Source organism: Astatotilapia calliptera, chromosome 7 (genome assembly GCF_900246225.1).
Source record: "Astatotilapia calliptera chromosome 7, fAstCal1.2, whole genome shotgun sequence".
Taxonomy (NCBI): domain Eukaryota; kingdom Metazoa; phylum Chordata; class Actinopteri; order Cichliformes; family Cichlidae; genus Astatotilapia; species Astatotilapia calliptera.
The window spans coordinates 5334641-5354864 of NC_039308.1; the positions used below are offsets into that span (position 1 = coordinate 5334641).

The 20224-nt window shown below is 40.9% G+C and overlaps 1 protein-coding gene across 4 annotated transcripts in view; it reads right to left on the minus strand.

The window, feature by feature from the left end:
* The window catches only part of myo18b (myosin XVIIIB), a 68306-nt gene extending 48082 nt beyond the window's left edge, over positions 1–20224 (minus strand). For all 4 annotated transcript variants that reach the window (XM_026172664.1, XM_026172665.1, XM_026172663.1 and 1 more), the window contains exons 1-15: positions 20085–20224; positions 17674–17831; positions 14804–14947; positions 13282–13707; positions 10748–10811; positions 10386–10498; positions 7918–8085; positions 7606–7816; positions 6896–7038; positions 6683–6783; positions 6291–6354; positions 4462–4606; positions 3985–4155; positions 2853–2943; positions 1876–2068 (exon numbers count right to left, since the gene is read on the minus strand). In XM_026172664.1, coding sequence (XP_026028449.1) covers positions 1876–2068; positions 2853–2943; positions 3985–4155; positions 4462–4606; positions 6291–6354; positions 6683–6783; positions 6896–7038; positions 7606–7816; positions 7918–8085; positions 10386–10498; positions 10748–10811; positions 13282–13707; positions 14804–14947; positions 17674–17712 — 2073 coding nt within the window. In that variant the 5' untranslated portion in view covers positions 17713–17831; positions 20085–20224. The remainder of the gene's footprint in view (positions 1–1875; positions 2069–2852; positions 2944–3984; positions 4156–4461; positions 4607–6290; positions 6355–6682; positions 6784–6895; positions 7039–7605; positions 7817–7917; positions 8086–10385; positions 10499–10747; positions 10812–13281; positions 13708–14803; positions 14948–17673; positions 17832–20084) is intronic.

Below are 20224 nucleotides of genomic sequence, written 5' to 3' on the forward strand. Positions count from 1 at the left end.
TTGGTCTGTGTAGAATAATAACTTGGTAATCAACGCCTGTATTTACAGTATTTTATCTGAAAATTTTTTTTTTTTTTTGCGAATTTTTCAAAGGAAAGGCCCATGTGATTTCTGTCATCATTTGCTGTATTTTCCTTTATTGTTTTAGATGAGTTATTGATTAAACTGAATCTCTTTAAGGTTTTGTCAATAGAATGATTCATTGAAAAACTTGAAACTTGAAAAACAGTGCATGTGATTCAACGTTCTGATCGGTGTCTCAATGTTAGAGTCAAAACCAGCAATTCCAACCTCATGACCTCAATAAAGAAGTCAGAGGGATATTATAAGCAATTAGGATCTTCCTGGGATCATGAATGTCTACATAAAACTTTATTTATCCTGTATGTACTCATTATTTTTACAGCATCGATCTTCTTTCAAGTCCTTCCTTTTGGGAAGCACCTTCAGCAGATCATCTGCCTCCATCTCACCCTGTCCCAGCGTCCTCTATCACACCGAACCTCTGTATGTCCTCTTTCACTACGTCCATGGATCTTCTCTGTCATCTTCCTCTTTTGCTCCTGCCTAGCAGCTCCATCTTCATCATCCTTTGTCTAATATATCCACTATCTCTCATCAGCATATGCTCCATTCATCTCAGCCTCACCTCTCTGAATCTGAACTCCTGATTTTTAGTCCTGTCCATCTCACTCCCTTCCAATGAACTGAACATCTTCAGCTCTGCCACCTCATTTGCAAACCATACATCACAGCAGGTCTCACTACCATCTACCATCTCACTACTACAAACTTTCCATTTAGCTCTTGCTGCTATCCTTCTGTCACAAATCATCCCTGACACTTGCCTTCACCCATTCCACCCTGCTTGGGCTCTTCACCTTTCTTGTGCACTGTTTGTTGCTTTGGGTGGTTGATCTCACATATTTAAACTCATCTGCCTTCAGTATCTCTGCTTCTTGCATTTTCACCTGTCCGTCTGTCTCCCTCTCATTCACACACACATATTCTGTCTTCCTTTAACTGACTTTCATTACTCTTCTCTCCAGAGCATACCTCCACCTCTTCAGGCTCTCTTCCACCTGCTCCTTACTCTTGCTGGAGATGCTAATGTCATCTGCAGACATTATAGGTCACAGATACCTGTCGCCACCTTGAACCCATCTGTCACTTGTACCAGGCACCTCATCACTGCCTCTCCATCCTCATACATGTCCTGGACCACCCTCACATACTTGTCTGTACCTCCTGACTTCCTCACATTGTCACAGTTCCTCTATCATGTCTGATATCCTCTGTACTTCATCAATGCTCTCAAAGCAAACATCACATCTGTAGTGTTTTTTCTCAGCATGAGGTCATACTGCTGCTCACTGACCATCACCTCTCTTGTTGACCTAGCTTCAACAAGTCTTTACTACATCTTCATGGTATGGCTCATCAACTTTATCCCTCTGCAGTTACTACAACTCTGCACACTAGTCTTGTTCTTCACAATCTGTACTAGTACACCTCTTCTCCACTCCCCAGGCATCCCCTCACTCTTCACGATTTTGTTAAACAGACTAGTCAAAAAGTCCACTGCCCTCTCTCCCAGACATCCCTATACCTGCACAGGTATGTCATTTGGACCAACCTATTCTCTTCACATTTTCCCAAACGTCCTTCTTACTAATCGTCTGCACTTCCTGATTCACTAACTGTCCCCATCAATCCTCCTGTCTCGTTTTCTACATTCATCAGCACCTAAAAGTGCTCCGTCCATCTTCTCAATACTCTTTTCAGGCTTTAGAAACTGAGTTTTTATGTGTAAGTGTGCATTACTCACAGAAGATGATCACTCAGCTTGAAAGATGTAACTGTACACTGAGTTACCTGAGCGTATCTCTCGAGTGTATGTGTGAACGTATGTGAGTGGTAATGCTCCAGCAGCCTCTCTTGTAGGTAATTGTGGCAGAACTCGGACCAGCTGGCTCCTCTCTCCTCTGCTGAGTGTCGTGGGTTCCTCAGGCCTGGCGTGTCCACCACCATCACAGAGGCTAGCATCAGCTGCTGACTGCTCAGCGCCCTGCCCACAAAACACAGCCTGATTGAGTTTTACAGTTCTTTATATGTTTGTTCTTCATTCACATATCTGATGCATGAATATACAGTAGAGGGAAGGATGATCATGTGATAAGGCCCCCCTCAGTAGCGTGGTAATTACACAAAACAACAGGCGGCTGCTATAAGCACATGAAGCTGGAAACAGAAGTACAGATCAATGCGTCAGACTGTCTGCAAACCTTGTAAATGGTACACACAGATGTAGCTTGAGAAAAAGAAAGCAACATTAGCTCCTCTTATTTATTTCCCCTCATTTTCAACTCCAGGTGTTCAAACATTTGGACTTCTGTGTTCGAAGCCTTCCTTATAATCTCATATCGAGCCATTAGGCAACCCCTCAATGAAACGAGCAGTCAGTTTTAATGTTCTTTAAAAGCCAGCTGTCTTCTTACTGGCTGCTCTCAAAAATAGAAGGTTTTGAACAGTGGGCATTAGTGGTCCTGAGCCTGAAATCATCATATTAGGGATATCCCTTCGTTGTCACATCATACAGAGTAGAAGAGTAGAAAAGTGATCAGAAATTGAGTTTTCAGACTCAGATTGATTGCAGGGTAATTTGGGCCATGTTTAATATAGTCTTCAATCACTGTAGCAGAAAATATATTAAAGATAATAAGAAAAAGCACAGTAAGCCATCGTAAAGCAAAGTCTAAAGTCATGAAGCCTTGTTAGGCAGCAGTTATGAAGGCAGACTGAGAGCTTGTGATGAGGCTGTGGATCGTGTATTTAATGAGATGCATCCAGACCTGTTGATGAGTGACACGATGGCAGTGAAGAGCTCTTCATAAAGTCCAGCAGCCATTCCATTGAGGCACTGAGCAGCTGTTAGCCTCGGACCTGCGCACAACAAAGTGAATAAGGACACACTTTTCTACTCGCGTTGTTTAATGTTCTCCTTTATCCTTAAAGGCTTTATCAGGATAAATCCACTCCTACAGCACGTTGTCCTTTCTCTAAAAATGCAACTCAAAGAAAATCTGGAACCTCTGAGAGGTTAAAGCAGGTATCTTTTATCCCTGCTTTTTGGGGCCTCTGAGCTTTTTTTTAGAAGTTAAGCAGGGCTATGATAGCCCTTTGGCTAAGTCTTGAGAGGCTTCGTGTCAGCTCTCACACTAGAAAGTCAACCAAATGCTACAAGTAAAATATAGGTAGGCACCCATTCAAAATTCAGAGCAACTGAATGTGACTTCAGCTCTGTGCGTCTCCAATATCACAGGTCACCACTTCATTTAATTTTATTTGTCACTGATGACCTTTTGGTGACATTTGTCACAGTCTGAGCAACAAACTGCTCCTGTGTTGTTGGGTAGATTATTCACGGACTAATCAGCTCTGCTGATCGTATCTTTTGGCTGAAGGAAAGATGCTTGGGTGGTGGAAAGGCAATGAGGCTTACATGAGTAGCTTTAATTCTGTGAATTCTTTGCAGTGCTGATTTGTTATATTGTACTGACCACCAAAGATCCCATTCTATAAACACCAGTTCATATGCCAGATGGTGCCACACATTAGCTCTTGTAACAAGATGCTTGAAGTTGTCACTGGATCAGAAAATGGTAAAGTTCCCTCTAAACAATCAAAACTGTTGGAGAATAGTGAGCTGTGTTTAGTTGGAGTCCGCACTGATGGCCTTTATTGTTCAACATAGCAGTAAGCTGAATAATGAAATATCAAACAAATTATAAATGAAAAATTGTAACCACTAAAATATATTAATGAAGCAATCTCCCTATTCACTTCCATGAGCTTTGTTTTGTTTTTTTTGTAATGATCAGCAGAGATTGAAAGCACTGATAGTGTGCAACAGGATCCTCAAACACTCTCTAAACTTTCCGCTGCTGTTTTTCACATGCTGGCTTTAGTGTGTGCGCATCTCACCTTCCTCCGATTCTGCGGCACCGCTCCTCTCTCTGCTGCCCCCGGTGGCCCTCTGCAGAAGCTGTTGAAGGTGATGTTTGAATACTGCTGTGTGCAGATCATCACCTTCACATCCAAGCACACTGCTTGCCCTCTCAGCACTGTCAAAGTTCATAAACTGCCTCCTGCCCACTGCACAACCAAAGGGAAAACTCAAAGAGGATGTGATTATGACAGCATGCACTGAACATTAGTGATGGTCGGCTCAGCAATGAGTGAGAAATTTAAAGTAACTGGATCGGAGGTGGAGTGTTAGCTCGACACTATCAGGCTTTCCTAAAGAGAATCACTCTGTGTCTTGGGGTCAGTGTCTTGTCCAAGCCAGGGATCGAACGAGCAACCTTCCCATGGTTCTACCTCCTGAGCTACAGACAGGAGGTGTGTGTGTATGAGAGTGTGTAGTAACACTGTGTGACTCACAGTGAATCACTATGTTACCTTTACAGGCCCCAGCAGCTCCCAGATGGTAAATACCAGCCAGAACATGCCATATCGCCTTCTGCTCGCCGGGTGAGAAGCCCAGTGTTTCCATGGCACTCAGCAGCTTTGTGAAAGCAATGGATGCACGCTGTTTCTCCTCCACCTAAGAACAGTAAGAAAGGGAGAGGGGACAGTCTGTCTTTTCTGTTTTTGACAGCCAGATAATTAAATGAGGTGAGGGAACAGCTGAGTCACATCTTTCCATCTTATCTCCAATCACAGTCTAACTCTTTTCCCATGTGGTTTGACCACTTCACTTTCTATGTTTTGGCTCATTTTTCCATTTATATTACCTCAGAGCCTCATACTCACACAAGCATGCTGGGCAAAGGGACACCCAGAACTTTGAACTGAAGCAGAAGTGTTGGTCAATCTTCTAAATTAGAATTGTTCATTCACTGACTTCTGTCATTGTGTCAAATGCAGCGACCCCATCCAAATACGGTTAGTGAATGCTTGTGTCCCTATTTAGTTTTTCTCAGCTACCACACAAAGTACAGATTTATGATCTACAGGGATACAAAAGGGTTAGTTTTGTTGACTACCTTTGTGTTCCTCAGCAGCATTATCATATAGTACGAGTAGACATGAGCAGCCACATTGTGAGTGGGTGAAACCCCCAGCTGGGGCTATTCGCCAGCACTCATTTCAACTAGAATGATTATTAATAGAACCACGGTTCTCTCAGGAGAGCTATTTCTCACTCTGTGCAGTCTACGCAAGCACAACACCGCCCAGAGCCGGTGAGTTCCAAGCTGCAAGCTCAGCCTCAGGATATTTGTGGAGAAATAAAATTAATATTATTTATTATAATTATTGGTTTGATTTACTTTACTTGTTTTCCCATCTAGACAGTGCTGCACTTTATTTATTTGTTTTCTGTAGGAGGGGAAGGAATATTTATGATTTCTTATTTCATGTTGAAGAACTTTGTTTCAGAAATTTAAACCTTTTTGAGGAAAATGCTGCATCTGCATCTCTTTGCCTTCTATTAACATTTCCTGTAGGTTTAAATATCTTGGGTAAATTCAGTACTTTCTCTTTCCTTTAATATCCACAGAGCAGTTCTTTACAGTTTATTAAACAGGGACTGGACCAGCACGCTAATGGTTCCCAATGCAAAGCAACACAAAGTAGTTCCATACATCAGAACACTTTCTGAACAGTAGCTGTCTCTGAGGCTGTGACCACAGCTGCAGCTGTGCTGTGACTATTCTGGCTCTGGCTGTTACACAGTGTACAGAACAGGTCACAGAAAAGCCCCCAAAAAGTGCAAAATATACAACATTTAAATTAGTTACTCGCTCTGCTGTAAAGACTTGATGGCATTAATGAAAAACACATGTTTGAAGCAGCATTCACGCAGCAGTGCCATCAGTTGTCATATATTACAGCGGTTCCAGAAAAATTCGGTCTAAAGTCTGAAAGTGATTTCCATTTTAGAGGAAAAGGGAAAAACACAACTTTCTCCTGACTTCCTTTGTTTCTTCTTCTGATAATCAGCAAATACGCAAGGTCACTGTGAACGCTCCTCTTCCACAGAACATCGTAAAATGTGAAGCTTAGGGAAGAAAACCTTACCCACGTTATTCATTTTCATTGAGTTTTCCTAGCCAGATATTACAAATGAATATTTCCCAGTTGCCACTGAATATAGCATTACACCTGTGTTCATGCAAAACAGAACTGCCCTGTGCTGGACTTCTCCACTTACGGTTATGTTGCCTGTTATACCATGACGTGTGATATAGTGGTAAAAAGAGGCCCTTCTGATGCACTTACTGTACCTTGGCGGGATGAACAATACCAAAGGAGTTGAATTCAGAGAGCTGGTGTAGCTGCAGTTCGATCCTAATATAGAATCAGAAATGGGAAAATAGGTTGTTATGTGGCAAATCAGTAGCTCTATAAAGGAAGAATCTGCAACAAACACCTTCAGCTGCTGCTGCTTCAGCAGGACCACAACTAGAACATAAGAAGTTATGAGGGCTTAAAGATTTGGGGAAAATGTGGACAAATTTAAAAAGTGACAGATTTGAGTCCAACCCTACGATATCTACTTTGAGGGCCAGTAACGTTTCATAATGTGAAGGTAAATTTCCTGTTGCGTCATTAAATATGTTGAATAAATAGTGCATTTCTTAAACAAATCTGCCTATTAACCTTTACTGGAGATTACCTCATCTCTGCGCTGAGTCCTGCCAGCATCTGAGAGAAGACCAGGAAGTTACTTTCTCCCTGAATTTTCTGGCACACTTTCCATTTGTCCAACATCAAGGTCTGAATGATGGAGAAGCAGGACAAAAAGGAGGAAAAGGAACAGAAGTCACGAATCCCAATTTACACAGCCATGTTTGACTAACTTACATGGGTTTGTGTCTGGGCTACATGCCTGTAGGTGTCCAGCGGCGGCTTGTCCAGCATGGTTAAAATCCAATGAGAAAACCATAGCAAATCGAGACGACGCATCACTGTGCTTAGAGCTCACGCAGCCAAAAGACCTCAGGATAGTGAACATAGCCTGAACACGCTCCACTAGTGAAAGAAATAGCAATAATCACAGTAGGGAAGTGTGGAAAGCTGAGGAAAACAAGCTGAAGCAAACATTTCAGCAAAATGAACCTACAGGCTCGCTAAAAACAGGACACCCTCTATTACATCGAAGGTTTTACTTCTCAGGACAGACTAAAAATAATCCTTCCTCGGCAGATTTTAAAATTACTTGAATGAGAGTAACACATGACATATCGCACATAGTTATAGTCATAGTTTATTTAACAAAACACTACTTGCACCTCACAATTTAATAGCTTACATTAGCCGTATTAACTTGAAGTAATCTTTATTGTGTGATACCGTCAGTCTCTCACAGAGAAATTTTGATCCACAAACTCCCTGAAAGGTTATTTTTCATCATTTTTCTTACATGTTGATGTGTATAACGTTCATTGAATATAGTTTTGGGATTCATTTAAGATTCATAGTTGTAGCGACTCACTCACAGTCACTGAAATGACAGACTAGTACCAGTTTCAAGTTTTAGTGCTGATCATTAACACTTTAAAAACCTAAACAGTTTTCATTTTTACAACGCACGCTCACCACTCATGTTCTCTCCTGCTGTGCCAGCTTGTTTGATAAGAGCATGTGTGAAGGTCTGACATGCCGTGGTCTTGCCCGTCCCGCTGCGTCCCAATGCACACACACTGTGATCCCTTCTGGTGCCAACCATAGACATGTAGACCCGTTTGACCAGGGCAGCCAGGGCAGGAGGAGCATCCCACACAGACTCCCCTCGCCGTGACTTTGGGGTCTAATAGAGAAAAAAAGAAGATAAACATAAAATGTTGCACATACTTAATAAGCTTTGTAGTTTCATAGGGTTACTGATCTGTAAATGTGTGTAAATTTTACCTTGCTGTGGGTCTGTAACGGGGGCCAGAAGTTGACCAGGTTTGGTCCTGCATGTGTCAGTGGAAGATTTGCTTTAGCTCGACTGGTCAGAGTGTGCAGAGCTCCACATTCATTCACGCTCTGCAGGTCACTCAGATCCTCACACAGGTCGAGCTCTGGTGGATTACACTGTGGAGGAACAGCATCTCCATTAATTGGTTCAAATGTGAAAGAGTTAGTCTCAGATTTCACACAGATTACACCCTGGGAAAACAGTTTTCTTCTGTCTTAGTGGAGATGCTTTATAGAGTTATTAAAAAATGCTGCCTTTTTAAAACTTTGATATCACTAATGTTATTGTTCTGGATTAAGATAAGATGACAAACCAAAATATGTTTATGTCTATACAAATTCCCAAACTATTTCAATTCAGCATCCTGAATGAAACAAAATGCTAATTAACCAAAAACTAAGATCATTTCAGTTTTTCAGTTTTGTTTATATAAATTAAATTATTATTTGAAATTATTCTTTCTTTCTCAGGATGTACCAAACTGTAGATTTTGCCGCTCCTAACATTGTAGCAGTTTCTTGGATGGGTTTTTTTTGTTTTTCGGTTTTCACCTGCATGGAGAGCTCCTTTTGTGCTGGTCCTGAGTCCTGTGACTCAGTGGTTTTGGTTTTTAATATTCTTTGATTCAGTTAGTGTCTGGTTGTATTTTAGTGATTTTTAGATCTTGGATTTTGTTTCTTTGCCTCCCCTGTGTTACATGTTTTCTTGTCTAGTCTCCCCGGTCTCTATGTCGTGCATCTCCTGGTCAAGTCTACATCTCCATGCCAGTCTTGTGTCTCATGTCCTGTGTTCAGTGTTTTGAGTTTTGCTTCCCCTTTGTCTCGTCATGTTTGGTTGCTCTCCTGCTGTTTCTCATTTCCTCGTTTGTTTTTCATAAATTTAGTTTATGGATTATTTCCCAGCAACTAAAGCTGCCACTTTAAGTATAAAGTGTCACACAGCCACACATGACAACTTTGGACACATGTTGTCTGTTTCACAGCAAAATCTTCCAAATGCAAGCACCACACCTCAAATCAACCCCAGCACTATTATCTGTTTAATTAAAAATGACATAACAAAGGAATTGCCCACACCTGCCCATGAAATAGGCTTTGACTCAATTGTCCAATTTTGGTCCTTTTCAAAAGTGGCACATGTTAAGGAGCTGAAACTCCAAAACTCTTCATCCAATTTGAATAAATTGTAATCTTATGTCCCTTGAGACCTCCAGTAATTCTCCAGAACCACAAACTTCACTTGGTTCTTTTCAGGAACACCGTCTGAACCTCATCATGCTGAACGTATTCTAGTTCTCATTGGATTTGTGTTTTGGCTGCGGGAAATTGTTTCTTTACTGATCTTTTCCTGCCTTATGTCACTAGACTTGATATGACTGCGCTATGCTGTTGCTGCTGACTCCAGTAAATTCCACAAGACATGCTGTGTAAGTAAATACAAACAACAACAGTTTAGATGCACCTCTGCAAAGCACAGATGTGCTCTCTTATGTATATGTATTTAGGGAGAAGAGGTTTTTTTAACCTCTTACCTTAACATTCAAGACTGGTGAATGTCTTGAATGTTTTCCACTAGTTTTCCATTTGTGAGTAACATAAAATTATTTTTGTCAATGTAGAATGATGGACACCAGACTGTTTGGATATGACCTTATAACCCTTCCAAGAAGCCTTTTCTGTCTTACCACAAATGTGAGTAGCAAACTGTTAAATGAATGATGACAAGGTCCTGTCATATGTCATATGTCCTGTGTTTTAGTTCATCTGAGGTTGCATGTACCCCAATTTAAAACCTACTGAGGACCAGATGATTTTGTATTCTTCCTGATATAATAATAATGGATTGCATTTATGTAGCACTTTTCTAGACACTCAAAGCACATTATAATTCCACTCTCACATTCACACACTGGTAGAGGCAAGCTACAGTTGTAGCCACAGCTGCCATATCGCAGGTGAAGTGTCTTGCCCAAGGACACAACGACCAGGACGGACAAAGCTGGGGATCGAGCCGGCAACCTTCCGGTTACAAGATGAGCTTCCCAAACCAAAAAAAGGGCACAATGAAAAGTGCTTCATATAATGTTTGCAGTTTTTTTTTTAAATCATATCCCTAAAAGACCTTATCCTTAAATTTCACATCACTGTAACATCACTGTAACAGGACTGGTATAAAAAGCTTTAACTTTAAGAAAATGTGTGCTAAATCTCCAAAATTTAATGGAGATTTATGCATTACTCTGTGCTGATACGTTTAAATGTTGACCTTTTTGTCATATGAAATTCTCATCTGGTTTGTTTCTTAAAGAAAGGGTTGTTGAAAGGTTTGCATTAGAAACAAAGGACAAGTTGATGTGCAAACTCTTACATGATTTGGACAGTAATAGAACCAGAAGGACACTTCTAGTCTGATCTACCTTCTCAACTTCATACTCGGAGACATCATGCACTGAGCCGTCCGTCTCAAGCCGGACCCTCACCCGGCCCTCGGACAGCTCTGGTGTGCCTTCATCTGGCTTCAGCTGAGTAGCTGAAAAGAGGAGAAATGAAGTTATGTCTTTGAAAGCACACATACAGACACCCTGTGAACTGAGGTGTGGAAATATCAAGGATCTTCAAGGCTACAATCAAGACTTGTTTTTTGTGTGAATGAGTCAGCAGTTATAGATCCATCCATGTGTAACTGTGGTTTCTGTTAGGGGTTAAATGTTCTTCAAAATGTACTTATAGCTAGCATGCATACTGTAGTGTGTGCGTGTGTGTTGTTTTCAATGCATACCACGGATGAAATCATCCTTGTCGACGTACCACACAGTTCCAGCTTCATACCACACATCCCTAACCTGAGAGAAAGCAGCATGAGAGGAACAAAGAGAAGAACAGTAACTACTTTTTGGCTGCACAGTTTCTATAATGCATGATCATTTAGTGTGCCACAGCATTGAATACCATTGTTTTCAGAGTTTACTTCTAGTGAAGTCACATTTAAAGTGTTGTGTTTTTCTTTATTTTCTGCTACATTTTCAAATAATCCCTGTGAGCTCAAAGCTCAGCTTTCAGACATAGAAACAGAAGACTATAGAATAAATGGGGACAACAATAAAACATATAAGTGTAAATAAGGAAAATTATCCATCCGTCTTCTTCCACTTATCTGGGGCCGGGTCCCAGGGGCAGCAGACTAAGCAGAGAAACCCAGATCTCCCTCTCCCTGGCCACCTCATCCAGCATGTCCAGGGGAACACCAAGGGGTTCCCAGGCCAGCCAAGAGATATAATCTCTCCAGCGTGTCCTGAGTCTGCCCCGGGTCCTCACACAGGAGGTGCCCAGGAGGCATCCCTGTCAGAAGCCCGAACCACCTCAACCTGCTCCTTTCAATGTGGAGGAGCAGCGGCTCTACTCTGAGCCCCTCTCAGATGGCCGAATTCCTCACCATATCTCCTGGGAGAAGCCAGCAACCTTTCTGAGGAAGTTTATTTCATCCATTTGTATCCGCGATCTCGTTCTTTCCGTCACTACCATAGTTTGTAACCATAGTTAAAGTAGATCACCTGGTAAATTGAGAGCTTTGCTTTTCCATTCAGCTCTCTTCATCACGACGGATCAACCATATGTACATTTTTTATAATTACTTATATAACTGTCACACTAGTTTCTTTCCTTTTGTTTAGGCTTTTCATCATATGTTGGACAGAACGACAGTGGATTAGGTAGTGAATTGTATTGTCTGAGATTTAAAGATCTTAAAATGACTTAAATGTAACTTTTGTTTGTCTCCGTAAACATTTTGATTCCCACTATGCACATAGGTCAAACTACTAAAGTATGCAAATACAAAAAACCCCTAAAAGAACCTTTAGTTTTGGATTACTTTGTTGTTTCTCTATTGAATGGAATGGTAATATTTAATATCTACATAAATGGGTACTGTCACACCAGACAGTACGAAAGGTGGACGTAGCTACCACGACGTCACCTGTTGGTTTCAAATACTGTTCTGAAGATTTAAGATGAATGTTTATGCTGTTGCCATCATGGTTGCAAGAATCCAGTGGTGAGCTCCAATGATCCATTTTGCTTTTAATGGTTCTTAGCTGAGAGACGTGACCCAGAAATATCCATGTGGCAGCCATAAGAAGATCTAATCAAATTCTCTGAATACTAAGGAAAGGAGCTTCAATGCTTCCTTTATTGCTTCCTTTAGCTAAGGAGGACCATTCGTTATGAAAGGAGATTAAAAATCACCGCCTCATAATTCATTGTGATGGATCATCCCACAATTCACAAAAACCATCGAAATAATGACCAAAATGTTAATTGTAACTGCATTTTCCATTTTATGCCATAACTGATGTAGTTTGAGTTTTTAACAACAGTTTGTTACACTCACATCTGAAATCTGATCATCACACTGCTGGAATAAAAACTACTTCTTGTTGAGTCTTTGCTTTGCATGAACAATATATTATATAATAATTATTATTATGGAGGGCATATTATTTTGTTCATAGAAATAAACAGTTTGAAGGAAAGCAGCTGCACTGGATCACAGCAGGTAAATATAAGAAAATCTGATCTTTTCATTTCATATGCTACTAGATATTATTGTGATTATTGCGATAGCAGGGTGATCTGCAAACAATGTGCTGTATGTCAATAGGGGAGCACTGCAGGATTACTAAGGAAAAATAATGCAGCATTAACTCAGGTTTCTCTTTAAAAACACCACAACAATTCAGATAAATTTGAGGAGACTAGCGCTTTTGTAGAGATGTGGCAAAGAAAAGTCACTCGCTGTGTGCACACTGCTGAGAAAAAGATGCTTGCAACTGACAAGTCATTAGCCACTGAGCAAACTGAAAACATCACAGCTAATCCTCCTGTGTCAAACACAGTATCATCAAAAACATATAAACTAAAACCCTACAAATTAGGTTTATTTTTATTCAGTATGATCCACAACGAGTAGAACAATGAACTAATCGCCATAGGTGTCGCCATCTAATGGCCTCCAGACAGAATGCAAGTTTAAGGCACTTCCCCGCTGGCTTTACTTTTCCAACCACAAAGCTACATCCACTTTTTTCACTGTCTATGTCTCGTGAATGTCTCAACTAAGGCAGATGAGGGATCTGAATGCAGGGCATAAAGTAGATACGTTTTTATTGGAATTTAAATGTTAGTTTTAAAAGGAAACGGTGTCACAAAAAGGGGAAAAAATCCATTAAAAATATTATTTTAATGTAGAAGAGTTTCCAAGTATTCTGCAGGCCTCAGACTATCTGTAAGACCGGATGACAAAAGCATACATACCTCCTTCCTGGCATTCTCTGTCACAGTTGTCTCTGTTTGCATTCCCTCTGGCTCCTGCCTCTCCTCCATCCCCTTCTCTTTCTCCTTCCCTTGCCCAAATTCCTCTATCCTCTCCTTCTTTGTATGCTCCTCCATATTTTTGCTCTTCTTTTCAGTCCTTCTGTCCCACTGTTGCAGCTGCTGCTTTGGGGGCTCTGGTGTTACGTCTGGTCTGGTTTCAGGTTTACCCCTGGAGTCAGGAGTCACTATGTGGCACTGAGATGAGGACCTGCCATCTGGCTGTGCTGAGTTACGTCCTTGAGGTTGGCTGTTGTCGCTGTTGTCGCTGAATTGCTCTGTCCGCAGGGACATTTCTGCCTCGAGGATTGGAGGAGTCTGATCTGGGAGTAGAAACTGTTGCACCAGGTTGTCACTCAGTTTGTTTGGCTGTAGTGGGAAGAAAAAAGTAACAGGCCTCCTTTGACTGTTAACTGAAGGTTATGCATGCGTTGTACTTGTGTGTAGTAGTGCTACTGGAAATAGTGGGTGATGTGTCACAGTCTGCTGGTGCTTTTGTTGTGTCTTCTGTTTATGTTGTTACTTTCTTTTATTTCTTCTGTTAGACTGTTCCATAATTTCACTCCCGCTATTGAGATAGACATACTTTTTAAAGTTGTTCTAGCACTTTGTATTTTAAAAGTATAATGTGTGGTTTCCAACAGACCTTTTGGTCAATGATCACACCAAGAATTTTTTTTTGATACTTTTCTTTTGGTTTCCAAATAACATAAATTTGGTTTTATCTAGATTCAATGATAACTTATTTATATCAAACCACTTTAATATCGTTAATTCCTGTGTGATCATCTCCAAAACCTGTGGCAACTTCACTCCTGAACAAAATATATTTGTGTCATCTGCAAATATTACAAACTTTAGAATCTGCGATACTCTGCAAATATCATTTATGTACATAATAAACATTTTTGGAGCCAATACTGAACCTTGATGTACTCCACAAGCAATATCCATCAAATTAGATTTATATTCATTTATTTGTACATATTGTTGCCTATTCCCTACATAGCTTTTTAACTAGTCCAAACCACTCCCCTAAACCTGTACCTTTCCAGTTTTTTTAATCATGAAATTTTTAATAGAATTTCATGATTAACAGTATCAAATGCCTTCTTTAGATCTAAGAAAACTCCAAGTGTGTACCTCTTATTATCCATACATTCTGTTATCTCTTCCATTAAATCTCTCAATGCCAAAGCTAGCAATAGATAGAGAAAATCAGTTTTATCCAAAGAAGCCCATCTGGCCCTTCTCTGGCTGTCATTACATTACTGACATTGTTTTCTCCAGCCTAGAGAAGGCCATTCCAGAGGCATCTGAGTGAGAGGGTGCCACTTTATTAGGCACACCTGTGGCCTAATTAAATGACTAGTCACGTTTTTAGTTGCAGACCAACTCTGGTATTGGCAACACTAAGATCTTTAAGATTCAATAAGATATTGAGAGATGGAAATGAATGACTTACTGGCCTTTCTTCTTTGACCTCTGGCTCTTTATGTTTGGTCTCTTTCTCTGAATCTCTGACGAGCTGCTTGAGGAAACCACCTGGCAGAACTGACAGAGGCGGATGTGGTACCGTTGTGACAATTGGCTTGTTTTCCTCCTTTATCTGTAGTTTGGTCCATTGATGATTCAGGCAGAACAAACAAAATAGAAAGTCATTGTATGGTTTGGATGCAGTGTGCAGTCCATTGGGCATGCACATCAGGCATGCACTGCATGCTCAGCGGAGAGTTAAACAAGTCAGATGCATACGTTGACAATGTATGACAAATGTGTTGGAAAGCGAAAGAGATTTCTTACAGTTCTTATCAAACACTTTATTTTGACCAACACTCAAACATGAGTTCATCAAAACTGCTCCACAGGGTTTAGAATAAGTCCAAAAAGGGGAGGCAGTGTGTGGCACAGTGGACATAAATGAATGTGAGTCCTTTAAAGGCCTTTTTGTAATTAGCTTCCTTCAGCACTTTTAGCACCATGCAGGGTCATAAACAGCTATGAGGTACCAGAGGCGTTGGAGGGTTTTTCAAATAAGAGAATGTGTGACAATCTAAACGGCTGTTAATTTGAGTAGGATAGAATAGAATAGGCCTTTATTGTCATTGTACATGTACGACAAAATTGTGGGTGCTCCGCACCAACTGTATGGAATAAAAATAGAAATAGTAAGACAGCAGGAATAAATAACAGACAAGAGGAGTATATACAAAAAGAGGAATAAAAACAAAACTGGAGGAAAACACACAATAGGAAAGTACACATCAGAGGACAGGTGCTTGAAAGTAGTGAAAAGACTGGAATTCTAAAAAAGTTATGGCCTACTGGACTTGTGATTGGGATTTGTTTACAGAGTTAGATTGATGCCTGAGATGTGAGGATTTGGAATTGGTGTAGAGATGAGGAGTGAACCCGAGGCACAGAGAGGCAGGGCCTTCGAGTACGCTGTTTTTTCCCTCGTGCTATTTTCATGTAGGTGAAGCAATCATTCTGTAATTTATAGACAGGTGCTCTGCAAAAGAGGGAAGCTGTATGTCTGGTCTCACACCAAAGGCATTTTGGTAAACGTGGTGCCACTATGCTGAATTGTTAAACTCCACAAATCTGTCAAAAACATATTAATTGCAAAATTTAGACTGGGATACACATTAGTGTGCTTGACAAAGCTTTTTATGAGATTCAAAATTGGACGACTAACCAGTGAAAATGTGCCAGCTTTGTAAAACCCTGCAGTTGGCATGAACTTGTGACTGCATTAGAATAGATTTGAGCAGAGGTTCCATGGATGGTTTAAACCTAAATCTTCTCTTTAAAGATAAGAAACCCTCTAGTTCTACTTCTAAACTAAATAAAACTCAATATTAGCTTCATGTCAAGCTAATCCAAGAGTAAAACCCCCCAGACAGTTACAGTAAGTTCAGAAGATGTCACAACTGTTTCTCTGTCTGAAATAATACAGCTACATTCAGCTACAATAATAGAGGTACAGTTTATGAGCTTCAACAGAAAAGCCGAGCATCAGCTGCTCAGGCATTAGAGTGATTTTGTACACTTGTTCCTGTTTTGGGGGTTTATTTGACACAGAAGCATGGACAAGTAAATGGTCATTTCTTTATTAAACCTTTAAGAAATTAAGCAGGTAAAAGGCCTCAAGTTGATTTCAAATGCAGCTTTTAAAAGTTTTTCCTGCATGGAGCAAGAACATTAGGAGGGACAGAATCTGAGAAAAAATTTATTTTGATGTTGCCCAGTATTCAATATCATTTGCAAACTTGCACAGTAATTAAGGGACTGTGCTTAAAATGACAGCGATTCTTAATCTAATTATGTATACTGTAATAACATATCAGTCACATGAAACATGTTACTGTGTAAGAATATTTGCTTTGGTTAAAACCCTTGTGTATGCAATGCAGTGTCAGTTAACCAATACTGTAATCAGTTTGAAATCTGATGCTTTCCATTTGTGTTGCTGTGCTCCACAATGTAGCTACATTAAAAGTATTTTCCCAGTGACAGTCTGAAAATCCACTAGCATGTATGAATCTCTTCAGAGATTTGACATCCTATGAGATGGTATCATGTGTATGACCAGGTGTACGAGGGGCCACATCAAAAGGACAGCATGTATTTTCTTTACCCAGCAGAAGAATACTCTGCTTCTGTGTTTTTGCCAGGATAGTGTAACACATTTAAAATCCAGTCTGAAAAACAGTTTCCAGTTATCACTGTCTCCTACTTTCCTTTTGTATGAACTGTGGGGAAAGACTTTGTAGCTTGTCGGTCAGCTGGGACATACAATTTCGTTTTTTTCTGTAAGGATTTCCACTAATGGTGTTGTAAGCTGGAGTCACTGAGCATAAAAATATCTTTACAATCAACCTGAAAAAGGCTGAAAAATGGAGGCTAATCTCGAGGCTTCAAAATGGATAAAAAAAAAAACAACCCCAAAAAACCTAAACTTAAGCATGACCATCTTTTCGGTAGCGTGTGATAAGCAGAATGAACTGAGTGATGAAACTGCCATATAAGGCTGGGTGTTCTGCTCCCATTTGTGGAAAACTTCAATATTTTGTATCTCAACAGAAATATCAGTATCAGCAGATTCAGATCGCAAATGTCAAGTGACAGCATGGGGCTGTAAAAAGCTCAAACACTGAACATGCAAGATGATTAATACACCAACCACAGCAGTGGCATGCTACGATGACTCAGGGTTAGAACAGAGGAGCACTCACTATGTGATCAGTGCACCACACACACCCACACACACACATGCGTGCAGTCACAACCAGCTATTAGAGTTAATGCAGCACACAGCATTTCTGCACCTCCCTTCTTCTCCCAGAGTTTTAAGCGTGAGGACAGTGCCATGGTTTCACAGTAGGGAGAGGGTTAAGGGGAGTGAGGTGGCTGTGGAGGTGGAGGGTCACGCGTCTGTCAGCAAGATGTGATGGTGGCAATGTGCGTGTGCACAGAGGGAGAAGAACAATCTGACAAGAAAGAAAGAAAACTGAGGTAAATTAGATAATCTTCAGTAAAAGACAGTTATCACACACACACACCATCATGATCCACTTTTCCATTATTGACATACTTCACTGCCACTTTGTGTCTATTGAGACGTCATTATTTTTTAAGAAACTGTCTCGTCGTGCTCCTGCTCAGAGGTTCTGTTGTCAGTCAGCTCACACCGACTCTGTATGATGTGTTGGCGTTAATCAATCTTGTCATTATCCACCTTTTTTTACAACACTGCATTGAAGGCAAGGGTCTGCTGTGATTAATAGGGTCATAAACACACATATTGTTAAAGCGTAAATCTGTGTGAAAAGTTTTACTAATCAGTAGCTACACTGTGAAAAAAGTTGTGCCTTCCCATTGCCCTTGGCCTCAAACACTCCTGATGTCTTTTTGCGGTTCTGTTTTGTCATGACCCCATTTCCATCGGGTTGAAGTCTGGACTTTGACTGGGCCACAGCACTGATTCTTTCCTTTTTCAGCAGCTGTGCTCGGGATTATTGTTCTGTTGATGACCCAGTTTCATTCAGGCTTTAACTGTCAGACAGACGGCTTCACATTTGACTCTAGAACACTTTGGTATACAGAGCAGTTCATGTTCTGCTCAGTGACTGTAAGGTGCCCAAATCTTCATCGCTCCACCACCATGCTGGCAGTTGGTCTGAGATGTTTGCTATGAACTTGTAGAGTCTGCGGTGGAGTTCTTGAGTTTTTTGCAGTTTCTCAGAGCATGGATGGCCTAAGCTTGGGGTAAATTTGCTGGGGCGCCCACTCCTGGGAAGACTTTGGTATACAACATACATTCGAGTGCGCCACAGAAACAAACTGTCAAAACCTCAGTTTTTACAAAAGTGCTCACACTTACTGCTGATCAGATAATCAAGTGTATTTGATTAGCACAGGGGTGGGCAACTCCAGGCCTCGAGGGCCGGTGTCCTGCAGGTTTTAGATGTGTCCTTGATCCAACACAGCTGATATAAATGGCTAAACGATCTCCTCAACGTGTCTTGAAGTTCTCCAGAGGCCTGGTAATGAACTAATCCTTTGATTCAGGTGTGTTGACCCAGGGTGAGATCTAAAACCTGTAGGATATCGGCCCTCAAGGCCTGGAGTTGCCCACCCCTGGATTAGCAGGACCTGGACGCTAGCTACACTCTTCATTCCTACAGCGGTAAAGGTGTATTTAGTTTCTTACAGGACTGCATTGATTGTGCACTTCTCACTGCTGATGATTAGAACTTTGTGTCAGTGTGGTCATCAGATTGTTCAAGGACCCAGATGCGTGTTTGTCTGAGGTGCCAGCACTCTGTACAAAACTAAAAATCATCAGTCCAACTGATTTTCAACCTGTTGACTTCTTAAAAAGGTTTCAAAGGGAGGAGGTTGAGAAGAGCGAAGCTAGATCACAACTAATCACCAATCCAGACTACCAACACAAGCTAACCCAAACATAACCCAAAATGTGGTCTAATTCCAAAGAGTAGTGGATGAAAATCATCCTGTCAAACATGGTTTCATCTGAAAGCAAAATCAAACAAGTGTCAGAGGTCTCATGTTTGTTTTTTTTCTCCGAACTTCCCCTCTAAGGAAGATCCAGCCTCAGAGGCAAGATAGAAAATCAGAAACATGTCTGTCATTATGTGCCATGTACCTCGCTCCAGTAGCCTTGTGGTGTGGATCATACAGTATGAGATCCTGCTCTCTGCCTGTAAGCAGCATACTAGGGGCAGGTTTAGTCAGTCCCTGTAAACAACTCAACAGCTAGTTTTAGAAGGACCAGGCATTGTGCCAATCACATAAAAACTACCAACCAACTTTCTAAATGATTTTAAAACTGTCCTAAAAGTCTGTTTTGACATAGAAATGCATCCAACAGGTTCTCGGGTGGCATGCTAAACCTTCTTTTCAACTGTAGGACCCTTGCTTGACAAGACGAGTTTATGACCTCAACAGAAAACTTCTCCTAACAAGACACCAGAGACAGAAACATGCTTGACAATAAAAATCGAGCCAACAGTAAAAACCAGTCCTCTGGTGAAGTAGACAGCGGCGTCTGAACCAGTGTTATCTAAATGTAACAATGTCAAATCTCAGCCCGGCTGTATTACAGAATGTAGGCCCCTGAAGCCCCGCTCTCTCTAACCCAGCTCCAATCTATGAATAAAACCCATGACAGGAACTTTATAAGTGGACAGCGAATAGGATAGAACAAAACGCAGCCATACCTTCCAAAACTGTAGAGAAGCAGCTAAAGGCTCCAGATTTTTAATGGCAAATCCAGCGAGCCAAAATGAGACTCCCCCTGTCACACACTCACAGTCGCACAGACTGGGCAAGACTGACTGAGGGGGTATGCAGCAATAGT